At 39.3% G+C, this 15,929-nt stretch overlaps 1 protein-coding gene across 1 annotated transcript in view; it reads right to left on the bottom strand.

Annotated features, from left to right (window-relative positions):
* ENTHD1 (ENTH domain containing 1) overlaps positions 1–4,651 on the bottom strand; it is a 107,795-nt gene extending 103,144 nt beyond the window's left edge. The window contains exon 1 of the mRNA XM_068561872.1: positions 4,303–4,651. Within this exon, the coding sequence (XP_068417973.1) occupies positions 4,303–4,651 (349 nt within the window). The remainder of the gene's footprint in view (positions 1–4,302) is intronic.
* Between the last annotated feature and the right edge of the window lie 11,278 nt (positions 4,652–15,929).

The following is a 15,929-nucleotide window of genomic DNA, read 5'->3' on the forward strand; positions in this document are numbered from 1 at the left end:
CAAGAGAAAGAAATAATATTCATCCAGATTGGAAAGGAAGAAGTAAAAGTATCTCTATTTGCAGATGACATAATCTTGTATGTAGGAAATCCAAAGGAATCTAAACAAACAAACAAAACTATTACGGCTAATAATTATTACAGAAAATATTACAGCAAAGTAGTAGAATACAAGATCAATATATAAAAATCAGATGACCAGTTGAATTTCTATACATCAGCAATGAAAACTATGAAAATGAAATTAAGAAAACAATTTCATTTATAGTAGTACCAAAAAAAGAAAAAAAACTTAGGAATAAATTTAACAAAAGAAGTATAAAACTTGTACAGTGAATACTACAAAACACTTATGAAAGAAGACCTAAATAAAAGGAAAGATTTCTTATGTTCACGGATTTGAGGAAATAATATTATTTAGATGGCAATATTCCTGAGATTGATCTACAGATTCAATGCAATCTCGAAAAAATTCTAGCTGCCTTTTTTGCAGAAATTGATAAGCTGATGCTAAACTTGATACGGAAATGCAAGGCACCCAGAACAGCCAAAACAATATTGAAAAAGAACAAAGCTGAAGTTGCAAATAAAGTCACTTTCCTCTATTTCAAAACTTACTACAAAGCTACAATAATAAAAATAGTGTGGCACAGGCATAAGACTAGACATATACATCAATGGAACAAATTAAGAGTACAGAAATAAGCCCATATATCTATGGTTGATTTCTGTAAAGGTGCCAATATAATTCAATGGGGAAAGAACAGATTTTTCAACAAATAGTAGGGAACAACTGGATACCTGCATGCAAAAGAATGAGGTTGGACCTCTACCTTACACCATATGTAAAAATTAATTCAAAATGGACCCAAGATAAATGTAATAGCTAAAACTACAAAACTCTTAGAAGAAAACTTAGGTGTAAATCCTTGTGACTTTAGACTAGGCAATGAGTTCTTACATATGACACCTAAAGCACAAGCAACCAAAGGAAAAACAGATAAAATGGACGTCTTCAAAATTTAATCAAGAAAGTAAAAAGACAACCTATATAGAATGGGAGAAGATAACTGCAAATCACCTATCTGATAAGGGTCTTGTATCCAGAATATATAAAGAACTTTAAAATTAAAAAAATAAACCAAAACAGTTAAAAACAGACAAAGGATTTGAATAGACATTTCTCCAAAGAAGACATATAAATGGCCAAACAAGGTCATGAAAAGATGCTCAACATAATTAGTCTGCAGGGAACCATAAATCAAAACCAGAATAAGATACTACTTCACATATAGTAAAATGGCTACAATAAAAAAAAAAAGATGGACAATAACAGGATTAGCAAGGATGTGGAGAAAGAGCGATCCTCCTACACTGCTGGTGGGAACGTAAAATGGTGCAACTGTTAAGGAAAACAGTTTAGTGGTTCCTCAAAATGCTAAACATTGACTTAACATATGGCCCAGCAATTCCACTCCTAAGTATACCCCCAAAGAAATTGAAAGCAGGGACTCAGACTGATACTTGTACACTAATGTTCACTGCAGCATTATTCACAATAGCCAAAAGGTGAAACCAACCCAAGAACCCATCAACAGATGAATAGATAAAATGCTGTAAGTACATACAAAGGAATGTTATTCAGCTATAAAAAGAATGAAGGTCTGATACATCCTCTAACATGGCTGAACCTAGAGGACTTTATGGTAAGTTAAATAAGTCAGATACAAAAGGACAAATACTACATGATGCCACTTATATCTGGTACCCAGAACAGGCAAATTTATAGAGACAGGAAGTAGATTAGATCAAGCCATGGAGTTACTGCTTGATGGTTACAGAGCTCCTGTTTGGGGTGATGAAAAAGTTTTGGAAATAAATAGTGGTAATGGTTGTGCCACAGCGTGAATGTAATGAATGTGACTGAACTGTACACTTAAAATGGCAAATTTTATGTTATATTTATTTTATCATAATTTTTAAATTAATAATACACCAAAACCCATAGGATTGTGCACTTTAAATGGGTGAACTGTATGATATATGAATTACATCTCAATAAAGCTTTTTTTTTTTTTAAGTGAAGGAAAAAAAAAGAAGAAATGAGCTCTCGAGCTGTAAAACGAATCTTATGAAAGAATCTTAAATGCATATTGCTAAATGAAAGAAACCGTTCTGAAAAAGCTATGTACAGAATGATTCCAACTATATAACAGTCTGGAAAAGGCGAAACTATAAAAACAATAAAAAGATCAGTGGTTGCCAAGGGTTCAGGGCAGGGGAGAAAGGATGGATAGGTGGGGCACAGGGCACTTTCAAGGCAGTGAAACTGTTCTGCATGATACTGGAATGGTAGACACAGGACACTGCATTTTTCAAGACCCATAGACCTGCAGAACACAAAGCGTGAACCCTTTGTGTAAACTAAGGACTTTAGTTAATAATAATGTATCAATACTGGTTTAATTGTAACAAATGTACCACACTAATGCAAGATGTTAACAGGAGAAACCATGTGTGGGTGGGGAAGGGTATGTAGGAACTCTGTACTTTCTGCATAATTTTTCTGTAAACCTAAAACTGCTCTAAAAAAGACTATTTTTAAAATGTATACTTAACACAGAGATTGCACTGAATTTTAGCCTCTTCTCATGATTCATAAGACTATTCACTTTAACAAATTATAATTTTACATTAGATGGGGAGGAAGTGCTGATTCTTTTACCATTGCAGAATATCAGGCACTACTGAATCATCTCAGTTCAGTATCCTGTACAGCCTTTCCCTACTTCTCCTCTTCCACCCCCGACAAAATTACTTTATGACCTAAATTTCCATATTCATAAAACTACTTCCTTCATAGTTTTTGAAGATTCCATAGTCTTTGGAAACACTTTCTTACATTTATAACTAAATTCCAGTCTAATTATAATTACAGTGACATTATTATATCAAATTACCATGCCTCCTATTTTATTCATTTTGTTCTTTTTTTTTCACATTGCCACGTTGGTTTTATTTGGTCTAATTATAAAATGTGTTTTAAAATATACAAATTTATATAAAACAAAATAAAAATCATCTCTAATCCTACCAGTACCACTTGGTGAACTCTTATATACATAAACATAATTTTTTAAACAAAATTGGACCACTTTGTATATTCACTCTCTGTCTTTCATTTATTCTCTCACTCAACAAATGTCGATGGCTTCTCTCCTTCCAAGACCCAGCAACAGGCAAGGTAGACAAAGTCCCTGCCCTCATGGAGCTGACATCTTTTGGGGAAAAATGGGCAAACATATTTGTACTCCACACAACCATCCTATGAGACAGATACTGTTATTATCCCAATTTACAGAGAGCTAAACTGAGGCCTCAAGTAATCTAGTAAATTGCCTGAGGATACATAGCTAGGCAGTAGCAGAGTCCGGATTCAACCCCAGGTTGAATGACAACACTATTTGATGACAGACTCCGAAGCTTTTAACTTATAAAAGAGATATATATCTCAGTATGATATACTGATCTTTACAAAATGGTACTGGGGGTAAAAGGTTGGATTAGCTCCCCAAAATAACATATTAACTCCAAGGACATAGTTCCTTGACTTCAATCATTAAGTTTGTTCATGGAAAATTATTCACTACTATTTTGTCATATTTAAATTAAGTAGGAACTCAAGTCCAACTTTTTAACTTTTTTGGTGTATTTGTTTTATTTATTTTTTCACTTTATTTTTAAATTCAATTTATTTAGACTAAAACAAAAACAAAATCAGTTCACCCATTTCTCCCCGCCCAAACCTCCACCTGTGGCAACGACTAATCTGTTCTATGAGCTTTTTTTTTTTTAACTCCACATATAAGAGAAATCATACAGTATTTGCCTTTCTCTGCCTGACTTATTTCACTTTGCATAATGCCCTCAAGGTCCAAAAGAATGAAATCTTGCCTTGTGCAACAACATGGATGGACCTTGAGGGCATTATGCTAAGTGAAATAAGTCAGACAGAGAAAGACGAATACCATACGATCTCTCTTATATGGTCATCGTCTATGAGACATCATTTTATCAGATACCTAAGTGTGTTAGTTTCACACATCCTTTTGGAAAAGAAAATATTGTTCTCTAAGGCACTCAAGAGTCAACACAAAGGATTAAACTGAAAACCATAACTGTCCCAGAGAAAAGGCAGCTAGTACATTTAAGAACAACTTTCCCCCAGCTCCAGCTTTAAAATGATCCCCTCCCAAACTCTTAATCTTTACTGGCACAATGTATAAACTTCTTCAACTGGTACCTTGATCTTTTCCAGCTTCATCTATGTGTTGAAAATCTTTTAGTGTTTGAAGGTTACGGAACCCCTCTCTGCAATGCTGAATAACTTTCTTTGATCCATTCTTGATGAGATAATCCATTAGGGTAAGGGATTTATACACATGGCGCCAGTTCTTCCCATGGTCGTTGAGTCTCTGCCATAACATACTCATAATCTCTGAGAGAGAAACTGTGTTGAAAGTCAGGTCACTGATATCTAACATCAGAGAAGTAGAAGGACCCCAAGGGTCATTAGAAGTTGCTTCCCTGACTTTTATTTCTGCATCTGAGTAATTTTTCACAAAGTTTTTCACTTGCCTCCTGAATGCCATAGGTAAGACAAATTTGAAGGTAAGATGGGGGTTGAGAGCAATGGACTAGGAGTTTATGTGATTGGTTTATAAAACCTTTGAGAGGTAGTTGGTCCCCAGGTCTGCTGCTCCCAAATACAAATGATTAATCTCCACCTTGACAAGGTATCAATTTCCTGCAAAGGAAGGCACAAAAAATATGCAAGTTAAATATTTTTTTAAATGTCTATAGAAGATCAATTCAGTCTGAAAAAGCTAGCTTTAGTTTCCAAATCAGTGCCTCACTTACATCAGCCAGAATTGAGGGTACCATATACATGTTCCTAGGATTGATATGGGAAAACCTCCCACAAGGGATTGGCCTATGTTATTTAAAGAAATATAGGTGGTCTTTCTAGACCTAAAAGTTTCCATTGAAAGTATCACTGAACCTCTTTGGCCAGAAATAAAATTATTATAAAGCATTACATGGACAGTGGACAAGTTACTATAAGAAAATGGAACTTGCACTGTGACATCTCTTGCTTAAGATTTGTTGTCATGTATAAAAATGTTATGTCCTGAGAGTAATTAAGTGAAAACTGAGTCTTAGAATCATCAGCTGACCCTATGGTTGTATCCTTTTTAGAACCTACAAGTCATTAGAATCAGATCGAAATGTGGTCTGTTTTCTTGTTAATCTAAAAGAGGGGAGGGTCATCAACTATTAAGACAACTAATTGTCCTTAGTGGACTCCACAGCTAACTCATGGCACCCTAAACCAATATTTCAGTCCTCGTAAGGCTGGTAAGTTTAAGGAAAAGGTTAAATTACTTTCTTTACTCAGCTTTAGAAAAAGATGCCCTGACGAGCATCCAGACCCACTGAAGCCTCAACAATCTATCATCAGATTTTACTAGAGACACTGCACACATACAAAAGAAAGATGTTAAAATCCATAACAAATGTGTTTGTTATTTTTAGTTTTGTTTCTCTTCCTTGACCTTCTCAATTCCTAGCTCAGGCTTGATTAATTTCTGTGTACGTATTTAAGGAAGACATAAATTTTCAGAAGCATCCTAAATAAACTATCACTTCTTTTTTAAAAAATCAGAGAAGGGGATAAGTAATCTTCTTTGGTAAAAGTCCAACACATCCTCAAATAAACAAGATAGCAAATCTATCTGTTTAATTAAGATTTCTCCAAAAGAGACTATCATCAACCTTAGGAAGAAAAAGAGAACTTGTGTGTTTTTACAATTTTCTAATTTTCTCTCTTGTTTGCACGTCAAACACAGACATTTTTATCTGACTCACTCCTGCAGCGAAAACTCGATTTATAATGTGTTTCAATAAGCTATTAAAATTTTCAATCACGAGGATTTTCTTTTTCTATTGTCCTTTTCTCGCCCTCTACCAAGCTCACTCAATGCAGAGATGCACGGTGACATTGGCTTAGAGCAACGAATATTGATCTGTTTCTTCACAAGTCTATTAAAAAACAAAACAAAACAAAACCCTGTTAGAATCATAACTTGCTGGAATTAAACAACAGTTTTTAAAACCCTCTTTTTCTTTTTTGGATAACTACCTATGTATATTTTGGAGGGACAAAATAATTTTTAGGTTTTCCTCTATTCTCTAACCTGCATTTTAAAATTTTTTTAGATGTTTTCATAAATGAACTTTCTGCCCAAGAAAACTATCTACATAATAGCCTTCCATCCAATAGAGTAGTTTAAAATGGATGTGTTGGACATCATACCAAAATTAAACACATTCCTAACCATTCGAAAAACCACAAGGAAAAATGTCTGGGTAAGTGAATTAATATCATTTACTAACATACAGTACTTTGTGATATGAACACAGAATATGTAAGACACCATTCTACTAATGAAATCTTTTCAAGCTAACAAGGAGCTCAATTAATTGGTGTTAGTTGTAAATTATATGTTGTTTTACTATGTGCTTTAGACACCTGACTATATGCAAATGCTCAGTTTACTCAGTCCTTCAAAATTTTGAGATTATATCAATAAATACAGTGATGTGACATCTAAGACAAAAGTAGTGCCCAAGAGGGTAAATTTTCACACCTGAGTTTTGGTTGTCTGGCTACCCAAATCCCTGTAATATTTAGAAATGGAGAGAAGTAAGATATTTCATATCGTAAACCTGGGTTGCCTCCTCTGACAGGCCTTCACCCACCACACTTACTACGTAGGTCTACCCATCATGCTCTTTTCAGCACCCAGTTTACTTCCTTCATGACACTAATCAGGATGCATAGTTATGTGTTTGTTATTTTCTCTTGGCTTTCTTCACCACCAAACTGGAAATTCCTTGAGAGCAGGGACCATGATTGTCTTATTTACCAGTGTAATCCTACTGTGTAAACAGGTACCTAGCACATAGCAGGCACTCAAGAAACAGGTCATTGAGTGAATGACCAAGTGGTGGAGTGATACTGCTTTGGTATAAACCTGAATTGAGTCTACAGCTTTTAATTATAAACATGACACGTAAAATATATAATCTAGCTCTTGTAATTGTCAAGTAAAATTCTAGAGTTTTGAGCAAACATTTTCAAACCAATCAACAAGTATTTCTTGAGTACCTACCATTTATATGGCTTTCTGGAGGATATAAGAAATATCAAACATGCTCCTTACATTCAAAAACATCATTTAGTTAAGGAGCTTTCTCCCTTAAATGATTCCAAAATAAACCAATGATGAGGTATAAAAGATCTCTTAATTTTCTTATTACATTTACCCACTTCCACAACTCTTTGGCAAAGGCTGTTTTCTCCCCCAACTTTACCTGAATCATAACAGGAGAGCATTTAAGTTGCCAAGTGACATTAAACTATGGGTCCACAATCTCTTATCTGAATCTTTTGAGGCCAAATGAGTCACAGAATTCAAACTCAATTTTTGGGGGGTAACTTTTGAAGGGTAATGCCATGCCTACACCATATATTACATGATACCCACAGTGAGATCTGGGGTAAGTTTAGCAAGGTCTGAACAATCAAACACATTAACATGACTGCAACAAAAATTTGCAAATATTTGGAATAAGTAAAGACAAATGGCTGTTTCAGTTCAGATCTTGTGGCCAGATAAGTTAGGGGGAAAAATTGGTTTTCAGAACTTTTTGGATGTCAGAATTGAGAATAAAAGATTGGGGAGCTACCAGATGCAACAATTTCTACCAAAAGAATAAGCACAAATTCCCCTACTGAAGTTGTAAGTTCCAAACCCGCAATCTTAGGAATTTAAGTGATTAAAACTATAAAATGAACTAGTCTCATATATCCCCTTTCATGGGCCAAATTGTGTCCTCCAAAATTCATATGTTGAAATCCCAACCCCCAGTACCTCAGAATGTGATCTGGAAATAGGGGACATTAAATAGGTGATTATAGTTATGTGAGGTCGTTAAGGTGGCCCCAATCCAATATGACTGATGTTCCTGTAAGAAGAGATTAGGACACAGACACACAGAGGAAAGACCATGCGAAGAAAGAGGGAGAAGAAGGATATCTACAAGCCAAAGAGAGGTGGCTTAGAAGAAATCAACTCTGCAAACACCCTGCTCTCAGACTTCTAGCTTCCAGAACTGTAAGAAAATAAATTTATATTGTCTAGGCTACCCAGTCAGTGGTACTTTATTATGGAAGCCCTAGAAAACAAATATACCCCTCCTGCGTAAATTCTAAGAAAGATTTATCAACTATATCTAGAAAAAGTTAAAGAGGGTCCGATTGATATTTGGTTATGCCAGGTTTAGAAAAATACATGTTTTGAATATACTTACTTGCATTCAAATATGTATAAATAGGAGGGAATGTCTCAAAAGAGACGTTTCTGAAGAGATAAGCAGAACATATAGTTGATGGCCATACTTTTTTTTTAAGATCAATTCATTAATTAAATTAGAGGCAACAACTAAAAACACTTTCCTTGAAAATTAAACATCCCTTTATGAAATAAATATATTTCAGATGACTCCAAAGCTTCAAAAAAAAAAAAAAAAAAAAGGATTGGGGAGCTAAACTGACGTTGTCCAAAGATTTAGGACAACAGTGACAACAGCATCTAAGAGGCTGAGTACCAAGACGCATCTCTGGAAAGACACATTTAGGGTAGTGCTATGAGGACAGCACAGCTCTTGTGTTTATACAGGTTCTGCCTGTAGACATGAGATCAACTCAGGAGAAAATAAGCTCTGGCCAAGATCGTTATAGAAGAAGGATTACAGAAAATACCTCAGCATTAGAAGGTGTTGCTGTTTTGATGGAAAGAACACTGCAAGAGTCAGAGAAACTAACTTGAGTCCCTCCTGTGTGTTCATTAAATCACTCAACTATTAATTTTCCAGAATTTACCATGTGACAGCCTCCATTTCCAAGAAATGGAGAAACAGGTGCACAAGACACAGTCCCCACCCTCTGGAGTAAATGGCTACTCTTTACTGAATGCTCACAACGTGTTCACACCTAGGCATTCAGTACCTCATCTCATTACTTTAATTAGGATTCCAGAGGCGCAGATTTGAGGTCCTGCTCTGCCATTTCCTAATTAGGGCTTAAGGACTTCTCTGAGCCTCAGTTTCCCCATCTGCAGCATAAGGAATAATCACCACCTAGGGAAGACTGTTGATGGGAAGACATGAGATGTTCTGTAAAGGACTTCTAACGTGAAGGGCGGAGGGAGAATCAACTGCCTGTAGCCAGGGTCGTTCCTTGGCATCCACTTCATTCTTTCAACAATTGTTTCAGAATTACCACTGTGTTCCAGGCAGGCCCTGCGGAGGGCACTGGGTCACAAAGACGACTCAGCCCAGCGACTGCCCTCAGGGAATTTACTGGGAGTGGGAGGCTGGGCCTTGGAGAAGCTTCTAGAAGGAGGGAGTGACGTGATGGCGTCACACAGTAATGACCTTCCCTCACGCAGACCTGCGAGCCTCGTCGCCCTCCCGCCTGCCTCCCGCCGGAGCAGGGAGCAGCATGGGATGGGCAGCGGGATAGCACCCCTCCAGGGCCCTCCAGGCCCCCTCCCTCCCCACCCCCACCCCCACCCCCACGCGAGGGGCTCCTACCTGAGGGGAACGTCCAGCCGCCGGCGTCCGGGCTTTTCCCTCCCAAACGCAAGCCCCGCCTCCTCCGACCGGGCCAGAGCGCCCACGCCCGTTCCCACTTCCGCTTCCTCACTTCCGACCCCTCACTTCCGGCCTTTCCCAGAGCCAAGGTCCGCCGCTGGACGGAGAGGGATGCAAAGGAGAGGGATGCCGAGGGTTAAAATAAGCCCCGCTTGAGAGTAACCCGCGGCTTCAAGGCAAATGTCTTCCTTTCACGATCTGTTGGGCTGTGGCACTGCCCTAATCCTTCATTCAAACAATAAATTTTACAATTTGTGTTACTAGTGTAATTTTAACTGACTGGCCGTCCGCAGCTGATTTTCATCTCAAAGGACAAAGAATGTAATTTCTAGTAGTAGATTACTAGAGATGAAAAGTGTGTGTGATGGGCAGTGACGGAGTGCCTCCAATGAGGGCCTTGAGTACCACTGATGGGTAGTCCTTGAAATATTCGACTGACCTTCACTGGGCACCTACTATGTGTCAGGCACCCCCGAAAGCAGCAAGGACTCAGATAGGACAGAGTTCAATGCTGGATGAGTTTACAGGCTAGTGGAGGTGACAGGCACCATCCCAGAAGATTGCGACAAGATATGTATAGCATGTTGGGAGAGGAGAGAGCATCTAATTCCACCAAGGAGTATTTGAGGGCCGGTTTCAGAGAACAGTTTACATCTGAATTGAATCTTAAAGGATGACAGGAGTTCTCTGGATAGGCAAAGTAGAGGAAGCCATCAGAGGCAAAGGGCACATCATGTGTAAAGGCTTGACAGCTGAGAGCCTATTATCTTGGTAAAACTACAAGCACTGTAGTTACCATGGCTGTCGCAGACTATTAGTGAAACAGCACAGGGAGATGAAGTGCCAGAGGAAATTCAGATCATGAAGAACCTTGTCTGTACAACCAGGTGATTTTATCCAGTAGGCATTGAAAATGTAATCAAACCCATGTTTTAAAGAACTATGGTGGCTGAGTGGAATACTGACTGGAATGGAAGGAAAGAGATTTAGAGAATAGGAAAATGCTTAGTAAATGAAAGTTACCTTTGTTTTTGGTTCCTACTGCTTCAATCATAATTATTATAATAACAGCCTGCATTATTGATACTGACATGTAGATAGGTAAGTGTAATACAAAATGATAGGAGATATGGGGCTTCCCTGGTGGTGCAGTGGTTGGGAGTCCACCTGCCAATGCAGGGGATACGGGTTCGAACCCTGGTCTGGGAAGATCCCACATGCCGTGGAGCAACTAAGCCCGTGCGCCACAACTACTGAGCCTGTGCTCTAGAGCCCGCGAGCCACAGCTACTGAGCCCGCGTGCTGCAACTACTGAAGCCTGCACACCTAGAGCCAGTGCTCTGCAACAAGAGAAGCCACCTCAATGAGAAGCCCGTGCACCGCAACGAAGAGTAGCCCCCACTCGCCACAACTAGAGAAAGCCCGCGCACAGCAACGAAGACCCAATGCAGCCAAAAATAAATAAATAAAATAAATAAATTTTAAAATGATAGGAGATATGAAAGAAGTTGGTACATTATAACCAACTTAGCTGGCTGTAATGTAGAGTAGTGGGGGTAGAAGCCAGAGGGAAATTGAAAAGATGGCCTGGAAATGGGTGGTTCAGGACCTTGAATGCCATGGTAAGGTGTTGGACTTTATAAAGTAGTGAGGAATAAACCAAAAGTATTTTTACATAGAGTTATAGTTTATGAAGACTTTTTATATGCATATCTTATGTAAATTTCAAAGGAAGTCTGAAATGTAGGTGTTATTATCCCATTTTACAGATAATAATGCTAAGTTTGAGGCACATGCCATCATTCTACATTAGAGCCAGGCACTATTCTGAGCCATGAGAACATAAGGAAGTTATAATCTAATAGTCTAATAAACAGGAATACGTCAGTAAATGTGACAAATTACCATGATAAAGGCAAGTATAGATTGCTATGGGAGTCAAAAAGGAATTTGTCCAAACCACACAGTTAGGGAAGGCTTCCTGGAGGAGGTGAACCTGAGCTGAGTTTGCAGGAACAAATAGGTTATATGACTTCCCCAGAAATATTCAACTAGCAAGGATTTAACCGGAACTTGAACCCAGATCTCCTGCATGCACTTCTATGCTCTTTCCCCCATGCTGAGAACCAATCTTTTGTCCTTGATGTTGAGCTTCATTGACCTTCTCAGTCACAAGTCTACCTGTTATATTTTGAGAAGGTCAGAGACCCCAATTTTTTCTTTTTAAACCCATTCATTTTCTCCTTTTAGAACAAATCTCCCGGTATGTTCAGAAAAATAGATTGGAAGCAGGAAAAGAGGGATTGGAAATAGAACAGAATTTTATAATAGTTCTGGCAATAAGTGATGAAAGCCGTAACCAAAGCAGAAGTCATGGGCCTGGTGCCATACTCCACTCTGCTCATTCTTCTCTGACACGCAGACTTTTGCATATGATGTTAAAGCATAGTAGTTACTGGACTTGGCTCCAAATACATGTGGGAGTGAGGGAGAAGGAGGAGTCTACGGTGAGTCTCAAGTTTCTCTTTTGGGTGACCGCGTGAACGGCTGTTGCCAGTTCACCTAGATATGTACACGGTCTGAGGAACAGATTTGGCAGGAAAGATGATGAATTCTGCTTTGGACATTTTGAATGCGAGGTGTCTGGGGGCGACCATGGGAAGATGCCCAGGAGACATCTGAGTAGAAATAACTGGAATAAAGGAGAGGGTTCTGGGCTGGGCTCACAGACTTGAGAGTAGCCAGCACATAGGAGGTGATTGAAGGGGCAGATGGAAAAAAGAGAACAGAGCAAACTCAAAGACGGTGGTCCCAGTGCAGGTGGAGAGGCCAGTAACAGTGACGGAGTGGATCAGGCAGGCAAAAGGCTCACGTGCTACCAACCTATGGATTTAACTCCACTAAAGAAACATTGTGTAAAGAGATTCTTCTTGTCTGCTTTCCTCCATTTGGGGGCACCATAATTTAGTTGCAATACTGTAGCATCCACAGAATACAGACATCATTTTACCACAGTAACTTGGTGTGGGTTTGTTTTGGTTTTTTTCCTGAACTCAGAGTTTTATAAAAGTGAACAAAGCTTTCTTCACTTGGTTTCCAGGACATCGCTTCTTCTCATCTCCTTGGCGGTTTTCCTCTTATTTCTCTGACCTCTCGACTTTGGAGGAGTCGGCTCTCTGTCTGTATTCATTTCCGGGGTGGTTTTATCCAGTCTCATAGTTTTCAACACCCTTCCGTCTCTCAACAACAGTCAAGGTTTCATCGCCAGCCCTAACCTCTCTCGACCTCCAGACTCATATGTCTAACTCCCTTGTTGGCCCCACTGGCAGGTCTCATAGACATCTCAAATTTAATATGTCTGAAAGCAAACTCCTGATCTGGTCTTCCAGACCTGCTACCCCACAGTCACTCCTGTGTCAGGAAATGACACATCCTTGCTGCTAGTTTCTCGGGCCACGAACCTTGGGGTCACCGTTGACGTATCTCTTTGTCTCTCACACTGCACATCATGTCCATGAGCGCACCTGTGCCACAGGGTGGCTACCGAGTGTGGGTTATGTGTGCTCCACAGGTAATAAACGGTTTATCAATGCCACATTTCTAATACACATAAAATAATAATAATATCTATGGCTCCAGACTTTACGGTCACCCTGTATATTCAGAATTCAATCACTCCCCAACATCTGTCCTAAGTCACCGTCATCTCTTGCCAGGATCGTTGCAGTAGCCTCCCACCTGCTCTCTCTGCTTTTTCTCTTGCTTTCTTACTGTACAATCTATTATCAACATAGTGATCAGCATGAGACTTGAAAAACTTAAAACACAAGTCAGATCATATCATTCTCTGGTTCAAAATCTTCCATTGGCTCCCATCTCACTCAAGAATAAAATCCAAAGACCTTGCAACAGCCAGTGAGGCCCTACGTGTTCTGGCCCCTGCTCCCTCTCTGACCTCCATCTCGACTCCTCTCCACCTCACTCACTGCATCAAGCTTGCTTCCACCTTCAGGCTTTCCTCCTGCGAGTCTCAGTACCTGCAAAAGCTATTTCCCCAAAGAACCATCGGGCTGGATCCCTCACTTTATTCTGGACTTTGCTCAAATATCCTTTGATCTCCTAATGAAATCACAACCCCCGCTTCAGCCATACTCTCTATGACTCTTGCTCCATTTTATAATTCTCCGTGGCAGTACAACCATCTGACGTATGTATTATTCCTTCCTCTACCAGAGTGTGAGATCCAGAAGGTCAGGGACTATGTTTTGTTCACTGATACATTCCCAGTACCTGGAACAGGCCTAACGAGGAGTAGGTGCTCAAACATTATCTATTGAATGAATAAAAAGAGAATGTCTGAATCCATACTATTGGATGAAAAGTATACATTTTACCATGAAATTAAATTAAACATAATTATAAATAAGAAGTTCTGATAGTAACAATGACCCGTCAAAAGGAATTGCTGGAAAATTTTAAACAAGTATGGTTTTAAATGAAAATTTCTCCATGGTGGATAAGTCCAGATTTCATATATGTCTTAATTCTCCCGATTTTGCTGATATTTTTATGAGCGTCCTGTGATGGTGAGGACTGAGTTGCTGGCATTCTCACATGAGGGTTTTTATTCTTAGTTTCTGCCTTTGCACCGGTTCAGTTACAAAGCTGCTATGAAATTAACCACCAAAGGGGCCTTGCTTCCCACCCAATATGCTCTGTAACATGTCTGCAGATCATTACTACCAAAATAACTTCTCTGTGAGATCTTCCTGTTCTGCCCTTGGTGCCATACTTGGAGGGGAAGGGGTTGTATTCTGCTCCCTGGGATCATTGCCCTGTGGGAAAGCAGCTTCCTCGCTGGGCCCGTGCTCAGAACACCATGGCGCTTCCTGTACAGCCCTAGTCAACAGTCCCCTTCCTTCCCACTTCAAAGCCACTGGCTCGGGATAAGGACTGTGGCCAGAGGATTTCAGTGTTTGAAAACTAGCGATGGAGCTGTCGGGTGATCCCACCAAGAAGGCCCTTAGAATCTGGAGACTGAAGAACACTGAGGCCAACATGGAGATGTTGTTTTAAAATCATTGTTATCTTGAAAAGTCTGTCTTTATAACATGTGGAAGTAGTGGGGACCCAGTTCAGACGCAACTTGGATTTAAGAACATTTGACAAACTTGCATTAATAAAAAGAAAGTTCTTTATTACAGACTTAAGAGGAGCAAATTCCTTCCTTTAAGTCATTTGACCAATCATTTACTGAGCACCCACTATGACCAAGTACTCTAATGACTCCACACCAGATTCTTCTTTTCTATTTCAATAAAAATGTTGAGTGATCATAACCAAGGAGAAATTCCCTCCCAAAAAAGTAAATCTTGAGCAAGGTTTAGGTATAAAGGGGCAAAGAGATAGAAAAGGATACCATTTCACAATGGAGAATAAGTTTAAATCTGAGACTCCCAAATTGTCTTATCTGATACCCTCCTTCTTAGCCTTTAAGGGGTTAACACTGGGAACATCTTGTCAGCCAGTATTTCCCTCTTTATCTTGGGTCTGGTCACCCAACGCTGAACGGTGCCACTTAGCAAGTAGCAATGTCTCTAATTTTGTGCAAAAGATGCAACGTTGGCAATCCGTTTTCTAGCAAGAGCAAAGACAGAGGAAGAGGCCTTCGCAAGTTACACTTGGTATGGGAGGAAGGAGCTTAGAGAAGAGAGCTGGCTATAAATTTGAAGGTAAGAGCTAAGGAAGTTGAAGGTGACAAAAACGTTAGGTCGTGAAAAATCTTAAAATCCCAGAAATATTTTAGTCCAACCTACTCAGGAGAAAATGAAATCCCCAAAATCTAAGTAACAAGCCCCAGCTCCCACCTGACTATAGCAAAGCTGGGGTTAGAACTCATCCTGGCTTAAGTTTTTCTTCTGTCTTTTCTTAAGGGTAATATTATGGGCTAAGGGTAATATTATGGGCTGAGTCCACTAAGAAAGCATTTTTTTTTTCTGGGATTTTAACATTGTGAGTGATCCAGGGTGGTATTAACAAAGTTCCAGTAAGAAGTCCTAATGTTCCTCTGGATGCTTGGATAGACACAGAAAATGCATTTTCCTTAAGACCAGCAGCAGCTTGCTGACAGACCATCTCTAGGATTAGAAA

This window comes from Eschrichtius robustus, chromosome 13, assembly GCF_028021215.1.
Source record: "Eschrichtius robustus isolate mEscRob2 chromosome 13, mEscRob2.pri, whole genome shotgun sequence".
Lineage (NCBI taxonomy): Eukaryota > Metazoa > Chordata > Mammalia > Artiodactyla > Eschrichtiidae > Eschrichtius > Eschrichtius robustus.